At 43.8% G+C, this 14,686-nt stretch overlaps 2 protein-coding genes across 3 annotated transcripts in view; both read right to left on the bottom strand.

Moving 5' to 3' along the window:
• Positions 1-3,452, bottom strand: part of mical3a (microtubule associated monooxygenase, calponin and LIM domain containing 3a) — a 121,139-nt gene extending 117,687 nt beyond the window's left edge. The window contains exon 1 of the mRNA XM_028585466.1: positions 3,224-3,452. The gene's annotated coding sequence lies outside the window, so the exon portion shown is untranslated. The remainder of the gene's footprint in view (positions 1-3,223) is intronic.
• A 2,518-nt stretch (positions 3,453-5,970) lies between these two features.
• The window catches only part of si:ch211-1e14.1 (UPF0606 protein KIAA1549), a 48,167-nt gene continuing 39,451 nt past the window's right edge, over positions 5,971-14,686 (bottom strand). Inside the window, exons 15-21 of one of the 2 annotated variants that reach the window (XM_028586187.1) lie at positions 14,407-14,636; positions 14,120-14,264; positions 13,696-14,019; positions 11,760-11,806; positions 10,887-11,026; positions 9,208-9,362; positions 5,971-8,446 (exon numbers count right to left, since the gene is read on the bottom strand). In XM_028586187.1, the coding sequence (XP_028441988.1) occupies positions 8,249-8,446; positions 9,208-9,362; positions 10,887-11,026; positions 11,760-11,806; positions 13,696-14,019; positions 14,120-14,264; positions 14,407-14,636 (1,239 nt within the window). In that variant the 3' untranslated portion in view covers positions 5,971-8,248. Of the gene's footprint in view, positions 8,489-9,207; positions 9,363-10,886; positions 11,027-11,759; positions 11,807-13,695; positions 14,020-14,119; positions 14,265-14,406; positions 14,637-14,686 lie in introns of both variants that reach the window. The other variant, XM_028586186.1, reaches the window with a different exon arrangement.

The raw sequence follows: 14,686 nt of genomic DNA on the forward strand, positions 1-14,686 counted from the left end.
AATAAGGCTGAGGTTATTTGCGAGGTGTCTGCCAGCCAGTTTATGTTATGTTAGCAAGCAAACTATCCACAAAGTACTGCTTGCTGGCGAAGTGTAAAGTAAGTAAAGAAGTAATTTCAAAACGTCACTGACTTTACAAACGGATAACCCCGTCATTGTAACCAAAATATGTCTGAGTTTATTTGCAAAGCTTATGTCAGTGAACTAGCATGTTGCTACTCCCCACAGTAGGCTGCCTGAAACACTGATTATCAACACACAGGACCAGTTGACCAATCACAGTCCTAGCGGTCTGCGTGGCCTCGACGCAAAGTTACACATTTTTTGGGGTGCACGTCGAGCTACGGCGGAGGGCTCGGAGAGGGGTTTGTGGCGACGCAGAGGGTTCTGTGGGGGTACGCCGGCGATTCGACAAAGAAGCATAAATCAGCCTTTAAGTAACGGCATGAAGCGCATGGCGCAGGTGCGTTTAGGGCGTGTCCAAATCCACTTTTCCTAGTTTGGCGGCGGAAAAAAGGGTCTGTGTGCCGGGCGCATGGTTCAAAAGGGTTGTACTTAGTGTCTTCATTAATTCATGTGTAACATGCAATAAACCAATCATCTCCCATTCCCTTTAAAAGCCAGGCGCGTTTGGACCTTGGCGCATTGCTATTATGATGCCGTATTTTCACCGTAATATTTTTAATTTGTAATTTTTTGCATGTTTGTGTGCTGCTGCACTTCCCTGTGTGTATGTAACAAGCATAGTGTGCGTGCGCTGTGCATAAACCTAGGCGCATGCACTGTTAAAATAACAAAAATTATTATTTATTAAAATAAATTGACTTTAGACCAGGTTTTTGTTTGTCAATGGCGCGATCACTTTCCGCTACCCTGGAAATCCAGAGTTCTCGCGAAAGCACAATTTGAATTTGCTTAGCGAGCCACTCTGGCATTCATAAATGATGCTCATTAACTATGCCCTTGTAGCCGAGCTGCACCAATCACATTGGTGTATCTGATGTAGGCGGGCCAGAGGCTAAACAGAACGTCAAAGTCATTAGTAAACGTTGCAAGATGGCTTAAGGATGAACACCAGTAGTTGAAACCACTTTGGCCGCTACAATGAACGAGTTAGACTTGGCGTTTTATCTAAAAGAGGAACAGAAGACGGCGCTCGAATCGTTCCTGTGCGAGAAGGACGTTTTTGCTGTTTTGCCGACCAGATACGGCGAGAGTTTAATCTACCAGTTAGCTCCGCTGGTAGTTAAGCATATGGGGCTTAGTGAAAACCCACTGGTGGTTGTTGTGATTGGTCGTAGTGTTATCTAATTGCGTGCAGTGAGATTTTCAAATGCATGCTTGGTGCCGCCCCTTGAGTTGGGCCATTTTCATTACTCATTGCCAGACCCTTAATCTTTCGGATTTGGGTCTGGATTTCCAGGCTAACTTTCCGCTGCCTCAAGATAGCAATATGCCAAGAATTCACCCGAACACACCTCCCTGTAAGACCAGCACGCCCATGGGCGCAAAGATGGGTGCAGGTGCATTTGCTATTTAAACGACGCGGGCGCTGGGCGGCCTTAAAATAGCAAAGACACTTGCGTCGGGCTTTGCACCGGGCTGCGCCGGGTGCAAGACAGGGCCCATAGTGTTTCAGGCAGAGGAGCTGAAGCAATGGGACGTATAGACATAACATGTCTTTTAAACATCAAAGCATGTAAAGCTATTCTAGTGTGTAGAGTACAAATATGACGCTGAAAAGGAGTATAATAGGGTCTCTTTAACTGTTCCACTGTTTTTTTTTTAAGTTTAACAAATGCAACATCTTTCCAAAAGTCAATGAGTAGTCGTGTTAAATAATCGTGAGGACCAAAATAATTGCGATTAGGATTTTTTTCCATAATCAAGCAGCCCTACCATAGTGTGATGGTGCAGTAAAAGCTGCTACTTTTGGTTCTGACCTCAGAGAAAATATAGTTCTGCATCATGCAGCAGCAAGTAGGGCAGCACTAGCCAGGGGCAAAAATACCCCACCATCGTATTCTTTTCATTACCCTTCCTTAACCTTCACTCCTGTCTCCCACAGCTGCTCGGTCATCCGTTTTCAACAGACGACGCCGGGGGTTCCACTCCTCCTCTCGGTTACGTCAGATGTGTTTTGCTCGTGGCATAATACACGTGTGGGCAAAATATAACCTTGATCTCACAACCTTTTTGTTTCTGCACGTCTAGCTCGGAAATCGAGCTCTTACAACCCCGTCTCCAGAAAATGACCCAATTACAGAGCAAAGATAACCTGCAATAATGATGGGAGAGAGGAAGGGGGCGGTGGGGGGGGGGGGGCGGCGTTTAGACAGTTAAAAGGAGCTGCAATGACATCATCACCACTGGACATTAAAGGAGAAGAAAAAGATGACCGAGCAGCAGAGCATTGGATGAGAAATGTGTCGCGTTTGGATCAAACTGCAACCGCTCCATTCCCTGTGTTCAAATTCATATACACAAGTGAGACTCTGAAAGGGAAAAGGGAGGACTGGTGACATCCCTGGGGGAGAGGGGTGGGGACAGCGGTGCCAGTTGGCACATAGCTGGATGCTGCAGAAGATGCCTGGCTGCTGCAGTGTCTCTGTAAGCCAACCTGTCCTGCTGACATTGATTCATAGGCAGCAACTCTGATGCTGTGTAACGACGCGGCATGCAGAGCGTTGCATAATACAAAAAAAAAAAAAAAAAAAAAAAAACCCCATGCTGGTAAACAAGGAGGGCGAGGACCCCGTCTTCCTACTGCAATAAGAAATACAGCCGTTATGATACAAAAATACTTCATCTCCTTCACTGTCATCAAACCACAGGAATGTCTGTTTCTGACAGGCAGCTGGAGGAACAGCGCGTGCTATGCTGGCCAAGTGCACACACTCTCACACACACACACACACACACACACACACACACACACACACACACACACTTTACACACAGCACAAACACACACACACACACACAGATACTTTACACACACAGCACACAAATGTCTGCAACTAGACTGCATCAAGCTCAGTCACTTCCACGATGGAGAAAACAAACCGTTACCTTAGTTACAATAACAAACAGCGTGGAAAGACATCCCTGCCTGCTCCGGTTGACAAACTCTTCCTATTGCATCCATACATTCCTGAGATGTGACACACACACACACACACACACACACACACACACACACACACACTGAATGTCTACTCACAAGTGGCTTCTGAATTCTGTGCTGGGACCAGTGAAAAAGGCAGATATCCTCTTTTCTCATCCGTCACACACAGGATTTGTTTCACACTCGTCCTCCTCCCTGCTCTCCTTGTCTTCCTGTCTTTTACGGACAGGCTAAAAAACAATAACAAGAGACAGAGAGAGAGATCTGCAGTGCTGGAACTCTGTCAGTATGCTAATGCCTGGCTCTGCTCTGCCTCGCTCTCTGTTTTCTCTCGTTCCTCTCTCTCTCTCTCTCTCTCTCTCCCACCCTCCTTCCTTCCCTCCCAAGTTTCCTCCAAGGTCAGTGGGTAGAAGAACTGCCTATTTGACTCCTCCCTTAGTGGACAAGTGCTTCCCTCCTCTTCATACCCCCACCCTCCCCGCAGCCTCCTACAGGCTGGACACCCGGGCAGTAATTACCGTCATGATCCAGATTAACTCCTGGGTGTGCTCTTGTTTTGCTATGCTGGGACGGGACAACTCACAGACAGAGAGTGTGTGTGTGTGTGTGTGTGTGTGTGTGACCCCGCAAGGAGGGCCAGGGGCAGCCAGACAGGACGGGATAGGACACTCTTAAGCCCTGCAGGAGACAAGAGAGACACAGAATGAGAAAAAGACACCGAGCTAACAGCATGAATATACCCAACAAAAATGCATGTACAAAGACAAAGCTGAGAAAATATTTTTGGAATGCAGAACGTGATGAATCAGTGACTCGTAGATTACAGCAGCAGAATTTAGATGAGGCGATAATAAAGCCTGAAATTAAAGACTATCACTATGAAATTACACTGAAAGATGCAGCGCTGTCCTCTGTGCTGGCGGTAGGGCTGGGCGATATGGACCAAAAGTCCAAATATCGATATACGATATATATCCCGATATTTTTTCCGCAAAGTGAGAGCAAATGTTCAGTCAAAGTCAAAGCCAAATATGGCATGTCACATGTAGTTTCATAGAAACCGGCTATTTCAGTGAACAGTTGCAAAATCAAATGAATAAATAATAAACAGGTTTCTTCACCTGGTTCAATGCTCAGCTGTTCAAATAACAATAAAATGTAAACATAAATACTGTATAACAACAGGAGTACCTTTTTTGAAATCAAAGCTCCATAATGGTTTGTTTTAGTTTTTTCCAACGTTTTAAATTGTTAAATTTTTCTTCTACACATTTTCAGTGCTTATTTCTACATCCCATGTTTTCTGATATAGGGCTGGGCGATATAGATAAAATCAGATATCCTGATATTCTTGACCAAATACCTCAATATCGATATTGCGGCGATATATTCTAGAGTTGACAGTTGTTGCTCTCGCAAAATATCTTCACACTTAGATTTTAGATAAATAATCATTAATAATAGAACAGCTAGAACAGTCCGGTAAGTTCAGAAAAGTACATCACTTCACTGTAATGCAGCCTTTAAAACCAGGAAAAGACCCTTATGTCATATCACGATATTACGATATCCAAAATCTAAGACGATATCTAGTCTCAAATCACGATATCGATATAATATCGATATATCGCCCAGCCCTAGCTGGAGGCTCACAGGGTCATGGACGAGAGCGGAGATAAATAGCTTAGGACTGGGAGGAGATCAGACCCAAGGAGACACCGCTGCAGCGGGAAGTGATCACCTGAATAGTCAACCGTTCTTGCTGTCCAAACGGACACCGGATTAAGTTCTCCGATTCGAGCGCTACATAAACACAATCAGGATGTGTAAACACCAACGCAGTGACTATTCGAGTGTGTGCACTGTCTAATAAGTGCTGGGTTGTGTGCAGGCTGTCCGCCCCCCCCTCCGCGGTGTGAGTTCAGGAGCTTTGCTGACCATTTATCTGCTTCACTTTAGTGGCTTTGAATCCTTCGATGGGATTAGAGGGGAGAAACGTCTGATGGGATGAGATAGAACTCAATATACGAACAGCAAGTACTCCTTCACCACTAAGGGGAAGTATAAACCCCCAGCAGGACTCCTAGCTAATCACATTACACCAAAGAGTACCGGTAATTACTTTGGGGAAAATGCTGCCTCGTTCCCAGTAACTGGGCACATTTTTACTACCGTACACAAGCTCTTTTTCCATTTTTATTGTATGTTATTGCCAAAAACGGCATTTCTATTTTCTGAATTATTGCTTATGCTAAAATTTGAAGACCAAAGCATAGCCAATGTATACCAGAAGCAACATGGAATTAGTCACCCTCCACAAACACTGCCTCGACAGTGATTAGACATTATCGTACACATTCCCCTTCATTATTTCCTGACATGTTTACACGTGAAACAACCATTGACATATATGGAGACAACCCTTTTCCTAGAAACATCCTCGAGAGTTGGTTACGTCATCCACAGAGCCAAGGGAGCAGTCTTTGTTGTGACTAGAGCGGATTTGGGTTTTCTTGTAATGTACTGACACCCTCTGGTTGTTTGTGGTAAGTACAACACCTGCCAAGAGTTCTCTGACGTTGAATGACCTGGGATATGATGACGTGTTTCTCGTCTGTTTTAGCTTTGCAACTCAAAATTTAAATTCACCTCACCTGTGAGACGGGAGTTTAGTTATACTGATTTTACTGACGCCACTGTCGGGTCTACTAATGCAATGGTAATAGCGTGTGAGAACCCAGATGACAATAAAAAAAGAAATTTAAAAAAAGCTTTCACAGACAATGCCGGTGCATCACATCGCACCCTGACTTGCGGTCATGAACTTCAAATCCGAGGACACATTGAGTGACAGTTTCTTTTGTATTTCAAGAATTTCAAGAATTCAAGAAAACAGCATGCACAAAAACAAACAACCTAAAGAAATACAATATTAAACATGCAACAATCGATCACACATGAAGTTGGGCCAGCCAACAGATCATTTTCACAAAATACAAGACATAGAAATAGATGGGGGGAAAAAAAACCACCAACAAAAAAGAATTATAAAAAAAAGGAACTGAAGATGAAAACAGGTGGATGGGCTGTTGTTCCAGTACAGAACCAGCAGGTGGAGGCATACAGTGTGAGATTGGTAACACAAAACATGAACACAAGAGGTGATATGGAGAACCAGACACTAACCCATCGACCCTGCATATCAAATGACAACAATGACAATGTTTGATAACCTGGTTACCTGGATGAAATTTCATCCTGGTGCTCCCAGAAGCACCAACAGATCCAAAAGCCATAATGTATTCTTTTTTTTACGTCTTTTATAGAACTATTGTTGTAATGTGACAGAATGAGTGACAGTAAAACAAGACACAAAGAGAACGTCTGTCATCCAGAGTACTTCATCTGTTCAGGTGAGTCCAAAAGGCACGTCACATTGCAAAAGAAAAGGAATGGGATGTATGCTCTGGTAACATCGGCAGAATGTTTCAACTCGCTGCCAAAAGGTTAATAAAATCCACCACGTGGAACACACTCCGAAACATATTCTCAAGCCCTGCTTTTGAAATCCATAATTTTTCTCTTTTATTTCATTTAAATAAAATATCACTTCAGGCCCCAAAATATCACAACATGTCGGGGGAGGGTCATGTTAAAAAAATGACTAAATAGACATTTAAGGTGAACAAAAGTACATGAGGCAAGGTAAATCCAAAAATTTAAAAAGCACATAAACATGACTTGAAGTAAACCATAAATGACAACAAATACAGTACACATTTTTTTTACTCCCTTCTGTGCTAACAAAAAGGCAAAGAATCCGTTGAATACTGCATGAAACAGAGGTGGTGGTTCACTACGTAGTAAATACAGGTTGGTGTTAGAACAGAATACTGGTCTCTATGACTTTCCCTCGTTAACAGTTCTTCCACGTGACCCATCACACTGTCTCATCGATGATTTGTCCGTGAGGAATCTCTTTTTGAATGACCTGAGCTGTACCAAGTAGCCTGCATACAGTGCATCAAACTACAGCCAAATACAATACACCCTAATTGTCAAGTACGTACCGAAAGTCTTCAGTCGTTCTATGTAGCACATTTGTGCCTGTGGCTCTAACACCTGCCTCTGAGGTCACGTTTGAAGATTATCTGTCATTTCAAGGCCATTATTTTTCATGTTTGTCTAGCCGTCTGTTAGCCACTCAACATAAATACAGTAAAAACAGGGGACATAAATGCAAATTGTCCACAAACAAATATCAACTCAGACTAATTGTTTCTACTGCAGTAATTGTGGAAAGACTAGGTGATGTTAATGAGTGTTATTAGCCTCTACGGATGCCCCCCTTTGGGTCTACTGTCCGAACTGACTCGCTGGCTGTGAACTTTGACCTTGCTGGAGGCTGGTACAGTATAGTGGTGAACAACATCACAGTGTCAAGGCATAGCATGGCTCATCATGGCAGAAAACATGAAGTAGCACCTGACGGTGATGAAGAGGTTTAGGGCCTGCATTGCAAAACGAGAAAAATACCTGTATGGTAGTTTAAACAATGTTAAGAAAACGTAAGACATTTCTTAAAATGACGTGTCTTAGCGGGGAGGGGGGGCAGCGTGAGAATGAAACTGTGATACGGAATGCGGAGGCGGAAGAAATGCGGAGACATCTCAAATAACTCCCGGACGTGGATCCGCAGTGGCCAGGACTTGGCATGATCATTCCCCGATCCACAATCAAAAGTGTAGCACAGACGCATCATGATCACGTCAACTCATCTTTAAAAAGGTCCAGCGTATACGGTTATTATTGTTCTTTGTTTCATAACACTGTCTCTGATTTGACATACTGCAGCTGATCTGGTTCTGTACTCTTAATAGTCTAGGAGCTGTAACGACCATCCTGTCATTCAGTAGTTCAGCCTCTTCAGGTAAAAAAAAAAAAAAAAAAAATCTCTATTAGCCACCTCTTCACTTCAGTTCAGCAGGACTATCTCTCTGCTGTACACCCTCGGGGACTTCCATGGGAAGTAATGTCAGATTAGGCGAAGCAGGCAGGCAGGCAGGCAGGCAGGCGGTCAGTGGCGTGACTGGTTAGAGCAACAGACGGGAGGCCGGGGCTTCAGCTGTGGTAGCTGGGCACAGCTGCCTGTTTCTGGGAGAGACGCAACAGCTCCTCCCTGATGGCCTTGATCAGGGAGGCAGACGAGTGGGTGGGAGGAGATGTTTCCAGGGGAGGTGGGGCTGACAGATAGCCCACCCCCGGGGTGTCTAGGTGGACAGGGGGTGCCGAAGGCTCCCTGATACCACCTCTGGGCGTCTGGAAGATAGAGAAGGACGAGTAGTCAGGACAGTCCAGGAACTGAAGGCAGAAAAGAAGGGCAAAGAAAAGGAGAGAGGGGGAGAAGAGGAGGAAAAAAAAAAAATTAGAAGATAGGAGGAAAAATATCAAGTGACAGGACTACAGAGTGTGAGAGAACTGGAATAGCAGCATTGCACTATAAGACAACTAAGAACTCAGAGAACTTAAAGGATTGAATCATTCTATGTTCACGAAAAAAGATCAAAACCTAAAATGTCTGCCTTATAATACTTTCTGTCGCTCTCAGTCCCAAGCCCATTCGTTCCTACTGAAGATGTTTATCTTTAAAATTGGGTAAAAAATACATAGTTTCATTTTTTATAAAAAGCTTTGTCATTTCCTAAAAGTAATGGGCGCTGTAGTTTTTAAGCAAAAAAAACATTACACGACCGAGTGAATAGTGCATTTTTGCTGGACTATTTCCAGTCATGGATTGATACAACATTTGGTGATCTAGTGAGAATTTACAGCAGCAGGGCGGTGTATGTGTGACTCGAAATAAAAGACTTAAGCTTATGTTTAGTTAGGTTGTGTTAACATGTCTGATTCGTTAAATAAACTACTTTTTGACTGATCTATCTGTGTGTGGCCGCTCTTTTGTTGCCGGGCCTTGAGCCAGGCGGTAACAATACATTTTGCAATTTTATTTTATTTCTGGTTTAAATGGATGGAGGACAAGACCTTGGTCTCGAACAGAATTCGATCTGGGATTCACTCACTGCATCTTTTTCAGGATCTGCCCTGGAGAAATTGTCACCGTGATAGTGGTTCCAGCCAATGCCTCCGTTCTGCCCTGGAGCAGCCCTGATGCCTGCTGGGTAACCATTCATCCGGCTGGACAATCCCACCTGTGTAAGATGATGAAGCTGGGCACCTAAACACACACAGACACACACACACACACACACACACACACACACACACACACACACACACACACACACACACACACACACACACACACACACACACACACACACAATTAGAGCTACAGTACCGAACACTCAATCCTCAGCAGCCCCTTTAACAAACTTTGATGCAATCAGTCTGAAAAGCACTCTCTGTCCTCTGTGCTGTGCTGCACTCAATATGGTAAACACCAATTTCTATTAGTGTAAGTCACATGATGGCAACAGCATCACGCCTGCTCCTAATAATTTAAGAGAGAGAGACAAGGTTCTTGCAGTTTGACAGGTTTATAGGGTGGAGGTGTGTGGCTGTATTAAGGAGCAGCGCCATGGCCCACATCCAGGAGTGATCTAAAAAAAAAAAAAAAAAAAACTGTCCGCAGACAAACACTCTGTATAAAGACAATAAATAAGTTCATCAACCTTCAAGTGTTCAATCTTAAAATGCTGTCTTTTCATATGAAAATATTTCTTACTTAAATGAAGATGTAAGAAGTGGAAATGAGAGTAAGACATAGGCACACCATGGGCTTTGTTTACATCTGAATTCAACAGTATTAATTCAATTCAATTTTATTTATAGTATCAATTCATTACAAGAGTAATCTCAAGACACTTTACTCTCTATAATTTACAAAGACCCATTGTCTGTCTAACGACAGAAAATGAGGACCTCAAACAATGGTTCATCTGCAGGATCATGCCATGGTTGGGGAAATAAAAAAATGTTGTAGTAAAAATAAAAATAAAAAAATTGTATAAAATAAGTTTGTAGGGAAAAAGAAGAAGAAGAATCTGCGGCAGGGTTGAGGAAGGTCAGGGTGGGCGATTCTCATTTACATATTGACATTGATTTTGGTCGACATACAACCTAATTTTGATAGCACATCGTAGAGGTTGTAGGTCTTGATGGACAACTTTAGAATATATACATCAAGTCTATTAGGAGGCATGACAAGGAGTTTAGGGCAGTTTGTGTTGACCTGACTCCGCCAGATGGATTGCTTCACATTTGCTCAGCATATCCATCTGGGAACTTTCCGTTGGAGAACTTTTGGGAAGGGGTGAAAATACTGGTAGTATAGACGGGCCAAATCAACCAATCAGATCCACGAAGCGTATGAAAATACAACCACAAGCCCGCCGCTGCTGCTGCAGGCAAAGCATAGCTCGTTAGCTCAGCAAGCAAGCAACATGTCGGTATATTTGCCGTTTGTGTAACGAGAATTTAGGAATAAAAGACACCATTTCAGGTTCCCGGACCGCTGTCCGAAAATACTGGTTAGCTGATTGGATAAACCATCTGTCTATCACCACCTAACCCGCCTCAAAACCAACGCTGAGTGGCCCGGTCGTTTGGCTAACGGCTCCAAATTTTCTCTATCTCAAGAAGCCAGACTGATCTGCGAGTGGAAAACTGGAGCTCGCGAGATCAGGGCGGTCTCACGAGGCTAAGTTTGTGTCTGCATGTGTGCAATTTCCAACTGTACCTGTAGTTCCCCCTACTGGCCGCGGTCTGGCAGAGGAGGGCAGCTCATCGGCGTAGAGGCCCCTGCTGGAGTACAGGCTGTCTGGCTCACATTGCCCCGCTGTCTCTCCTGGTGGCAGGAAGCTCGAGCCGAGGCCCTGCCTGAAACACAAAGAACAGATTTTTTTATTCACTTAGTTGTGGTACAATGAAACATGTGTTGTGACATATCTATTGGAATTCTTTTCAGCTGCAGTTTCTACACGGTCTTATCAACAGTCCCTTGAAAATACGAAACGTCCGTGTCCAACTTGGCATTTCTTGCAAAAAAAAGCAGTGACAACATGAACATCTGCAGGTGCTGACCCTTAGGAGATCTCATTGTTAAGAACAATCACTTACTTGACACTTAAAAACTCACTGAACTTGATGTTGTACAATGGTGTATACATTTTAGATGTGTGAGAGGACAGGTTTGTATTGCATATTTGTAAGGTGTTTGTCTTCTACTGTATGTGGTACAAGATATAACTTAAAATTGGTCTCATGCAGTTCATATAGTAGTCCTAACTGTTTCACAATTCACAACCACGAGTGATTGACAGCTGCTGATGATACGTTGGCTCCACCGTGCTCCCATTTCCGGTGGTGAGAAGTTGTTTGACCACATGGGGGCCTGGATCTTTTTGGAGCCACTTCAGAGACCACTGCTTGGACCTGATCCATTAATCCAATAAAATAAAGAGGACTCCTCTTTCACTATTTATGAAGCCCAACTCACTGGGTGCACCTAACGGAAAACATTCCCACTGGTAAAGTGTTAGAAATCAGGCTGTACTTGATCAATAAGAAATCACTTTGGTGCAGGAAGAAGTGAGTGTCTACTACTACTAACCTTGGTATCAGGCCTTGGGCAGGAGGAGGGGACAGCTCAGTGAACCTCTGGGAAAGACAGGAAAGACACGCAGTGCTTAGGATAAAAACCTGAGTATACAAACAACCGTGAAGACAAAGACTGTAAAAGGGCAGATAACTGCAAAACTGTAACTGCATAACTGTTTGCATTTGTGGTGCTCAAGTGATTTTTATATGTTACAGCTTGCATATTGTATCCAAATATAGCTGATACAAGAGAGTCGATGTTGCTATTTCTTATGAATGCAAAGCAGCGCTGTGCCTATGGACCTCTTTCACAGCAGACATTTTGGACTTGTCATAGTAGGAAAAGCACAGCTGAAATTGATAACCTTAACAATGGCTCAATTCCATCAAGTGTCCCAGTGAGCTATTTCAGTGAGTCAGCATGCACAACACCAGGGCCTCTCCTAAGTGGAAGGCAGCCATCATTAATGGTTTTGAATACACCTGTGCTTTTCCTACTATGACATGTCAACATGTCTGCCGTGAAAAAGGTCTATTGCTATGTACGGTATATTTAGGCAGCGGGGCTTGCTTCATACACTGTAGTAAACAGTGATGTTTTTCCCCAAGCATAGTTTTGTTGGATATCCTTCTTTTTTACAGCTGACCTTTTTACGTCATATTAAAGCACTGAACCTGCAAATGCAGAACCAGCAAACGGCATTTTATGGCTCCGCTGCTGACTGTTAAGTCTCTCTCTATATTTGTCACCTGGGGTGGAACACTGGTGTTATGATATACAGAGTAGTGATTAATATATGTTGACAGCTGTAAAATTCATGCAAGTGTGACATTTAAGGAACGCAAGTGAGAAGTTAAATTGCCATGGTAATAATTCAGCTTTTGTCAATAAAGGATTGTGTTTAGTACCACAAAACATCATAACTTAATCACAAAATACTATACCTATATTTTTTCATCGAGTGTTTGGACTGTCTTAAAAATACTGACGTTTTTTTCAACAGTCATAATACTGATGCCTCACTGCTAACCTAAACCGAGTGGTTTGATGAGCAAAAACTTTAACGACCTTCTGTAAAGCTAATATAATGCTCTGCCATTTCTAAACAACTCATGACTTCATTCCCCGCATATAATGCCCAGTTAATTTGAGCTCGGAGCTACCCTCCAGCATGCATTTCAAAAAAGGCGATATGCTATAGATAAGGCAGTTCCACCCATAACATTAAACACCATGAACAGTGTGTGGCACATGCACAGTATTATGGACTCCAAGTTTATGTGTTCACAAACTGTGTCGCTGCATAAACTGACCTTTGTATGGTGCTGCATTGCACAGACCTCTCTTCAATAATTAGCCAAAATTGAGCATACAGTAAAGTACAAAAAGAAATACAAACACTGAGCATATTATTCCAGCAGCCTTCAGGGCGGTTGTACGACTGTACCGTCTTTAAGACAAGCCTACAGTGACAGGAGCTAATGCAGATCAAGCGTATGCAGGGTATATTCCTGTAGAGTCTTAGGAGTTGTAGATAGCCGAAAGGGGTTGTGAGGTCGCAGCTTCATGGGGGCGACAGATGGAGGAATGCTTAACTGATTAGTTTGCTAAGAGGACACGATTAAACTCGAAGCTATAGGCTTCATGCTGCGAACGAGCAGGAAAAAACCTTAAGAAAGGGAGGAGATGGTGAATACAAAGGATTTGTACATGTGTCTTTTGCTGTTCCGCTATCACAATTTGAAATGTGCCCAGATCAGAGACAGAATTCAGTTTACAGCAATTTAAACTAGCAAAAGTTTAGATGCCATGGAAAACCATTTGTTACTAACATCATTTTGTTCAGTGTAACATGAAAGTAGTATGCTTTTCATGTTGACTGAATGGTTATTAATGCTCTATAAAGTAGAGTATCCTATAGATATATGTGGCAGGAATGGCTACTTACGCCAGGGAAAGGGCCAAGAGATTGGTAGGAAGGACCCCAAGATCTGGGGCCACGGCCTGGAGGGCTGGAGAGAGGGGGGTTGGTGTTGACCCCAGGGAGAGTGATCCCTGCTGTGCTGCCTTGAGAGGTGGGCGACACCAGGGCAAAGGCATCGTCCAGCAGGGAGTGCATCTGCTGCCGCGCCTCCTCAATGGAGGGCTGTGGAGGCATGTAAGGGGGTGGGGGAGGGGCATGGCCTGGAGGAGAAGAAGCGGGACCCAGGAAGACGTCGTCGGTGGGGGAGGGGCTCCTGTGAGGGGATCCTGGGCCTTGGTCAGGGTCCGACTGGAATACACACAACACATTCATGGGCAGTTAAGAGACGCAGGGGTTACACAGTATATGGAAGAGTGTACAAATGTCTTGATTATCCCGCACTACTCACTACGTAGGCCACATTGTTGACTCCAGGACACTTCCTGTAAACAGCATCGCTGTCTTCAGTGATGAGGTGGTCTTTGTCTGCTTCCATCATGCCTCCGTTCAGCTGGTCCTTCATCCTCTGTTTGGGAGAGCGCCTACCTCGCCCACTGAGAAACAAATACAGAAAAGTTAACTGATCTACTTTTGAGTTTTTTTATTCGCTTTAAAGCCAGCCCGGATGTAAAATGTAGTCAGCCCTACAAACACCATATAACCACCACAAAACCAAACAAGTGCAATGACCCAAACCTTTTCTTGGACTCCATGAAGATGGAGGACATCTCGGCATCTGGGTCCAGGATCTTATCGATCTGTATCTGTGCTTTATGATAGATGCGATCCTGGTCCTTCGCATCTCCGAGGCCACTCGTCATGTCATCCATGGAGGGGAAGTCGTAGTGGCCCTTCCTCTTGGCACGGAGACGTATCTTGTTACGATGATGCTCAATCTCGGACTTGTGCCTCAATGCTACCTGGATCTGAGGAGGAACGTACCTTATTAGACAGCAGGGTAAGGCATTGGGTTTCA

The sequence above is a fragment of the Perca flavescens genome, chromosome 8 (genome assembly GCF_004354835.1).
Source record: "Perca flavescens isolate YP-PL-M2 chromosome 8, PFLA_1.0, whole genome shotgun sequence".
Lineage (NCBI taxonomy): Eukaryota > Metazoa > Chordata > Actinopteri > Perciformes > Percidae > Perca > Perca flavescens.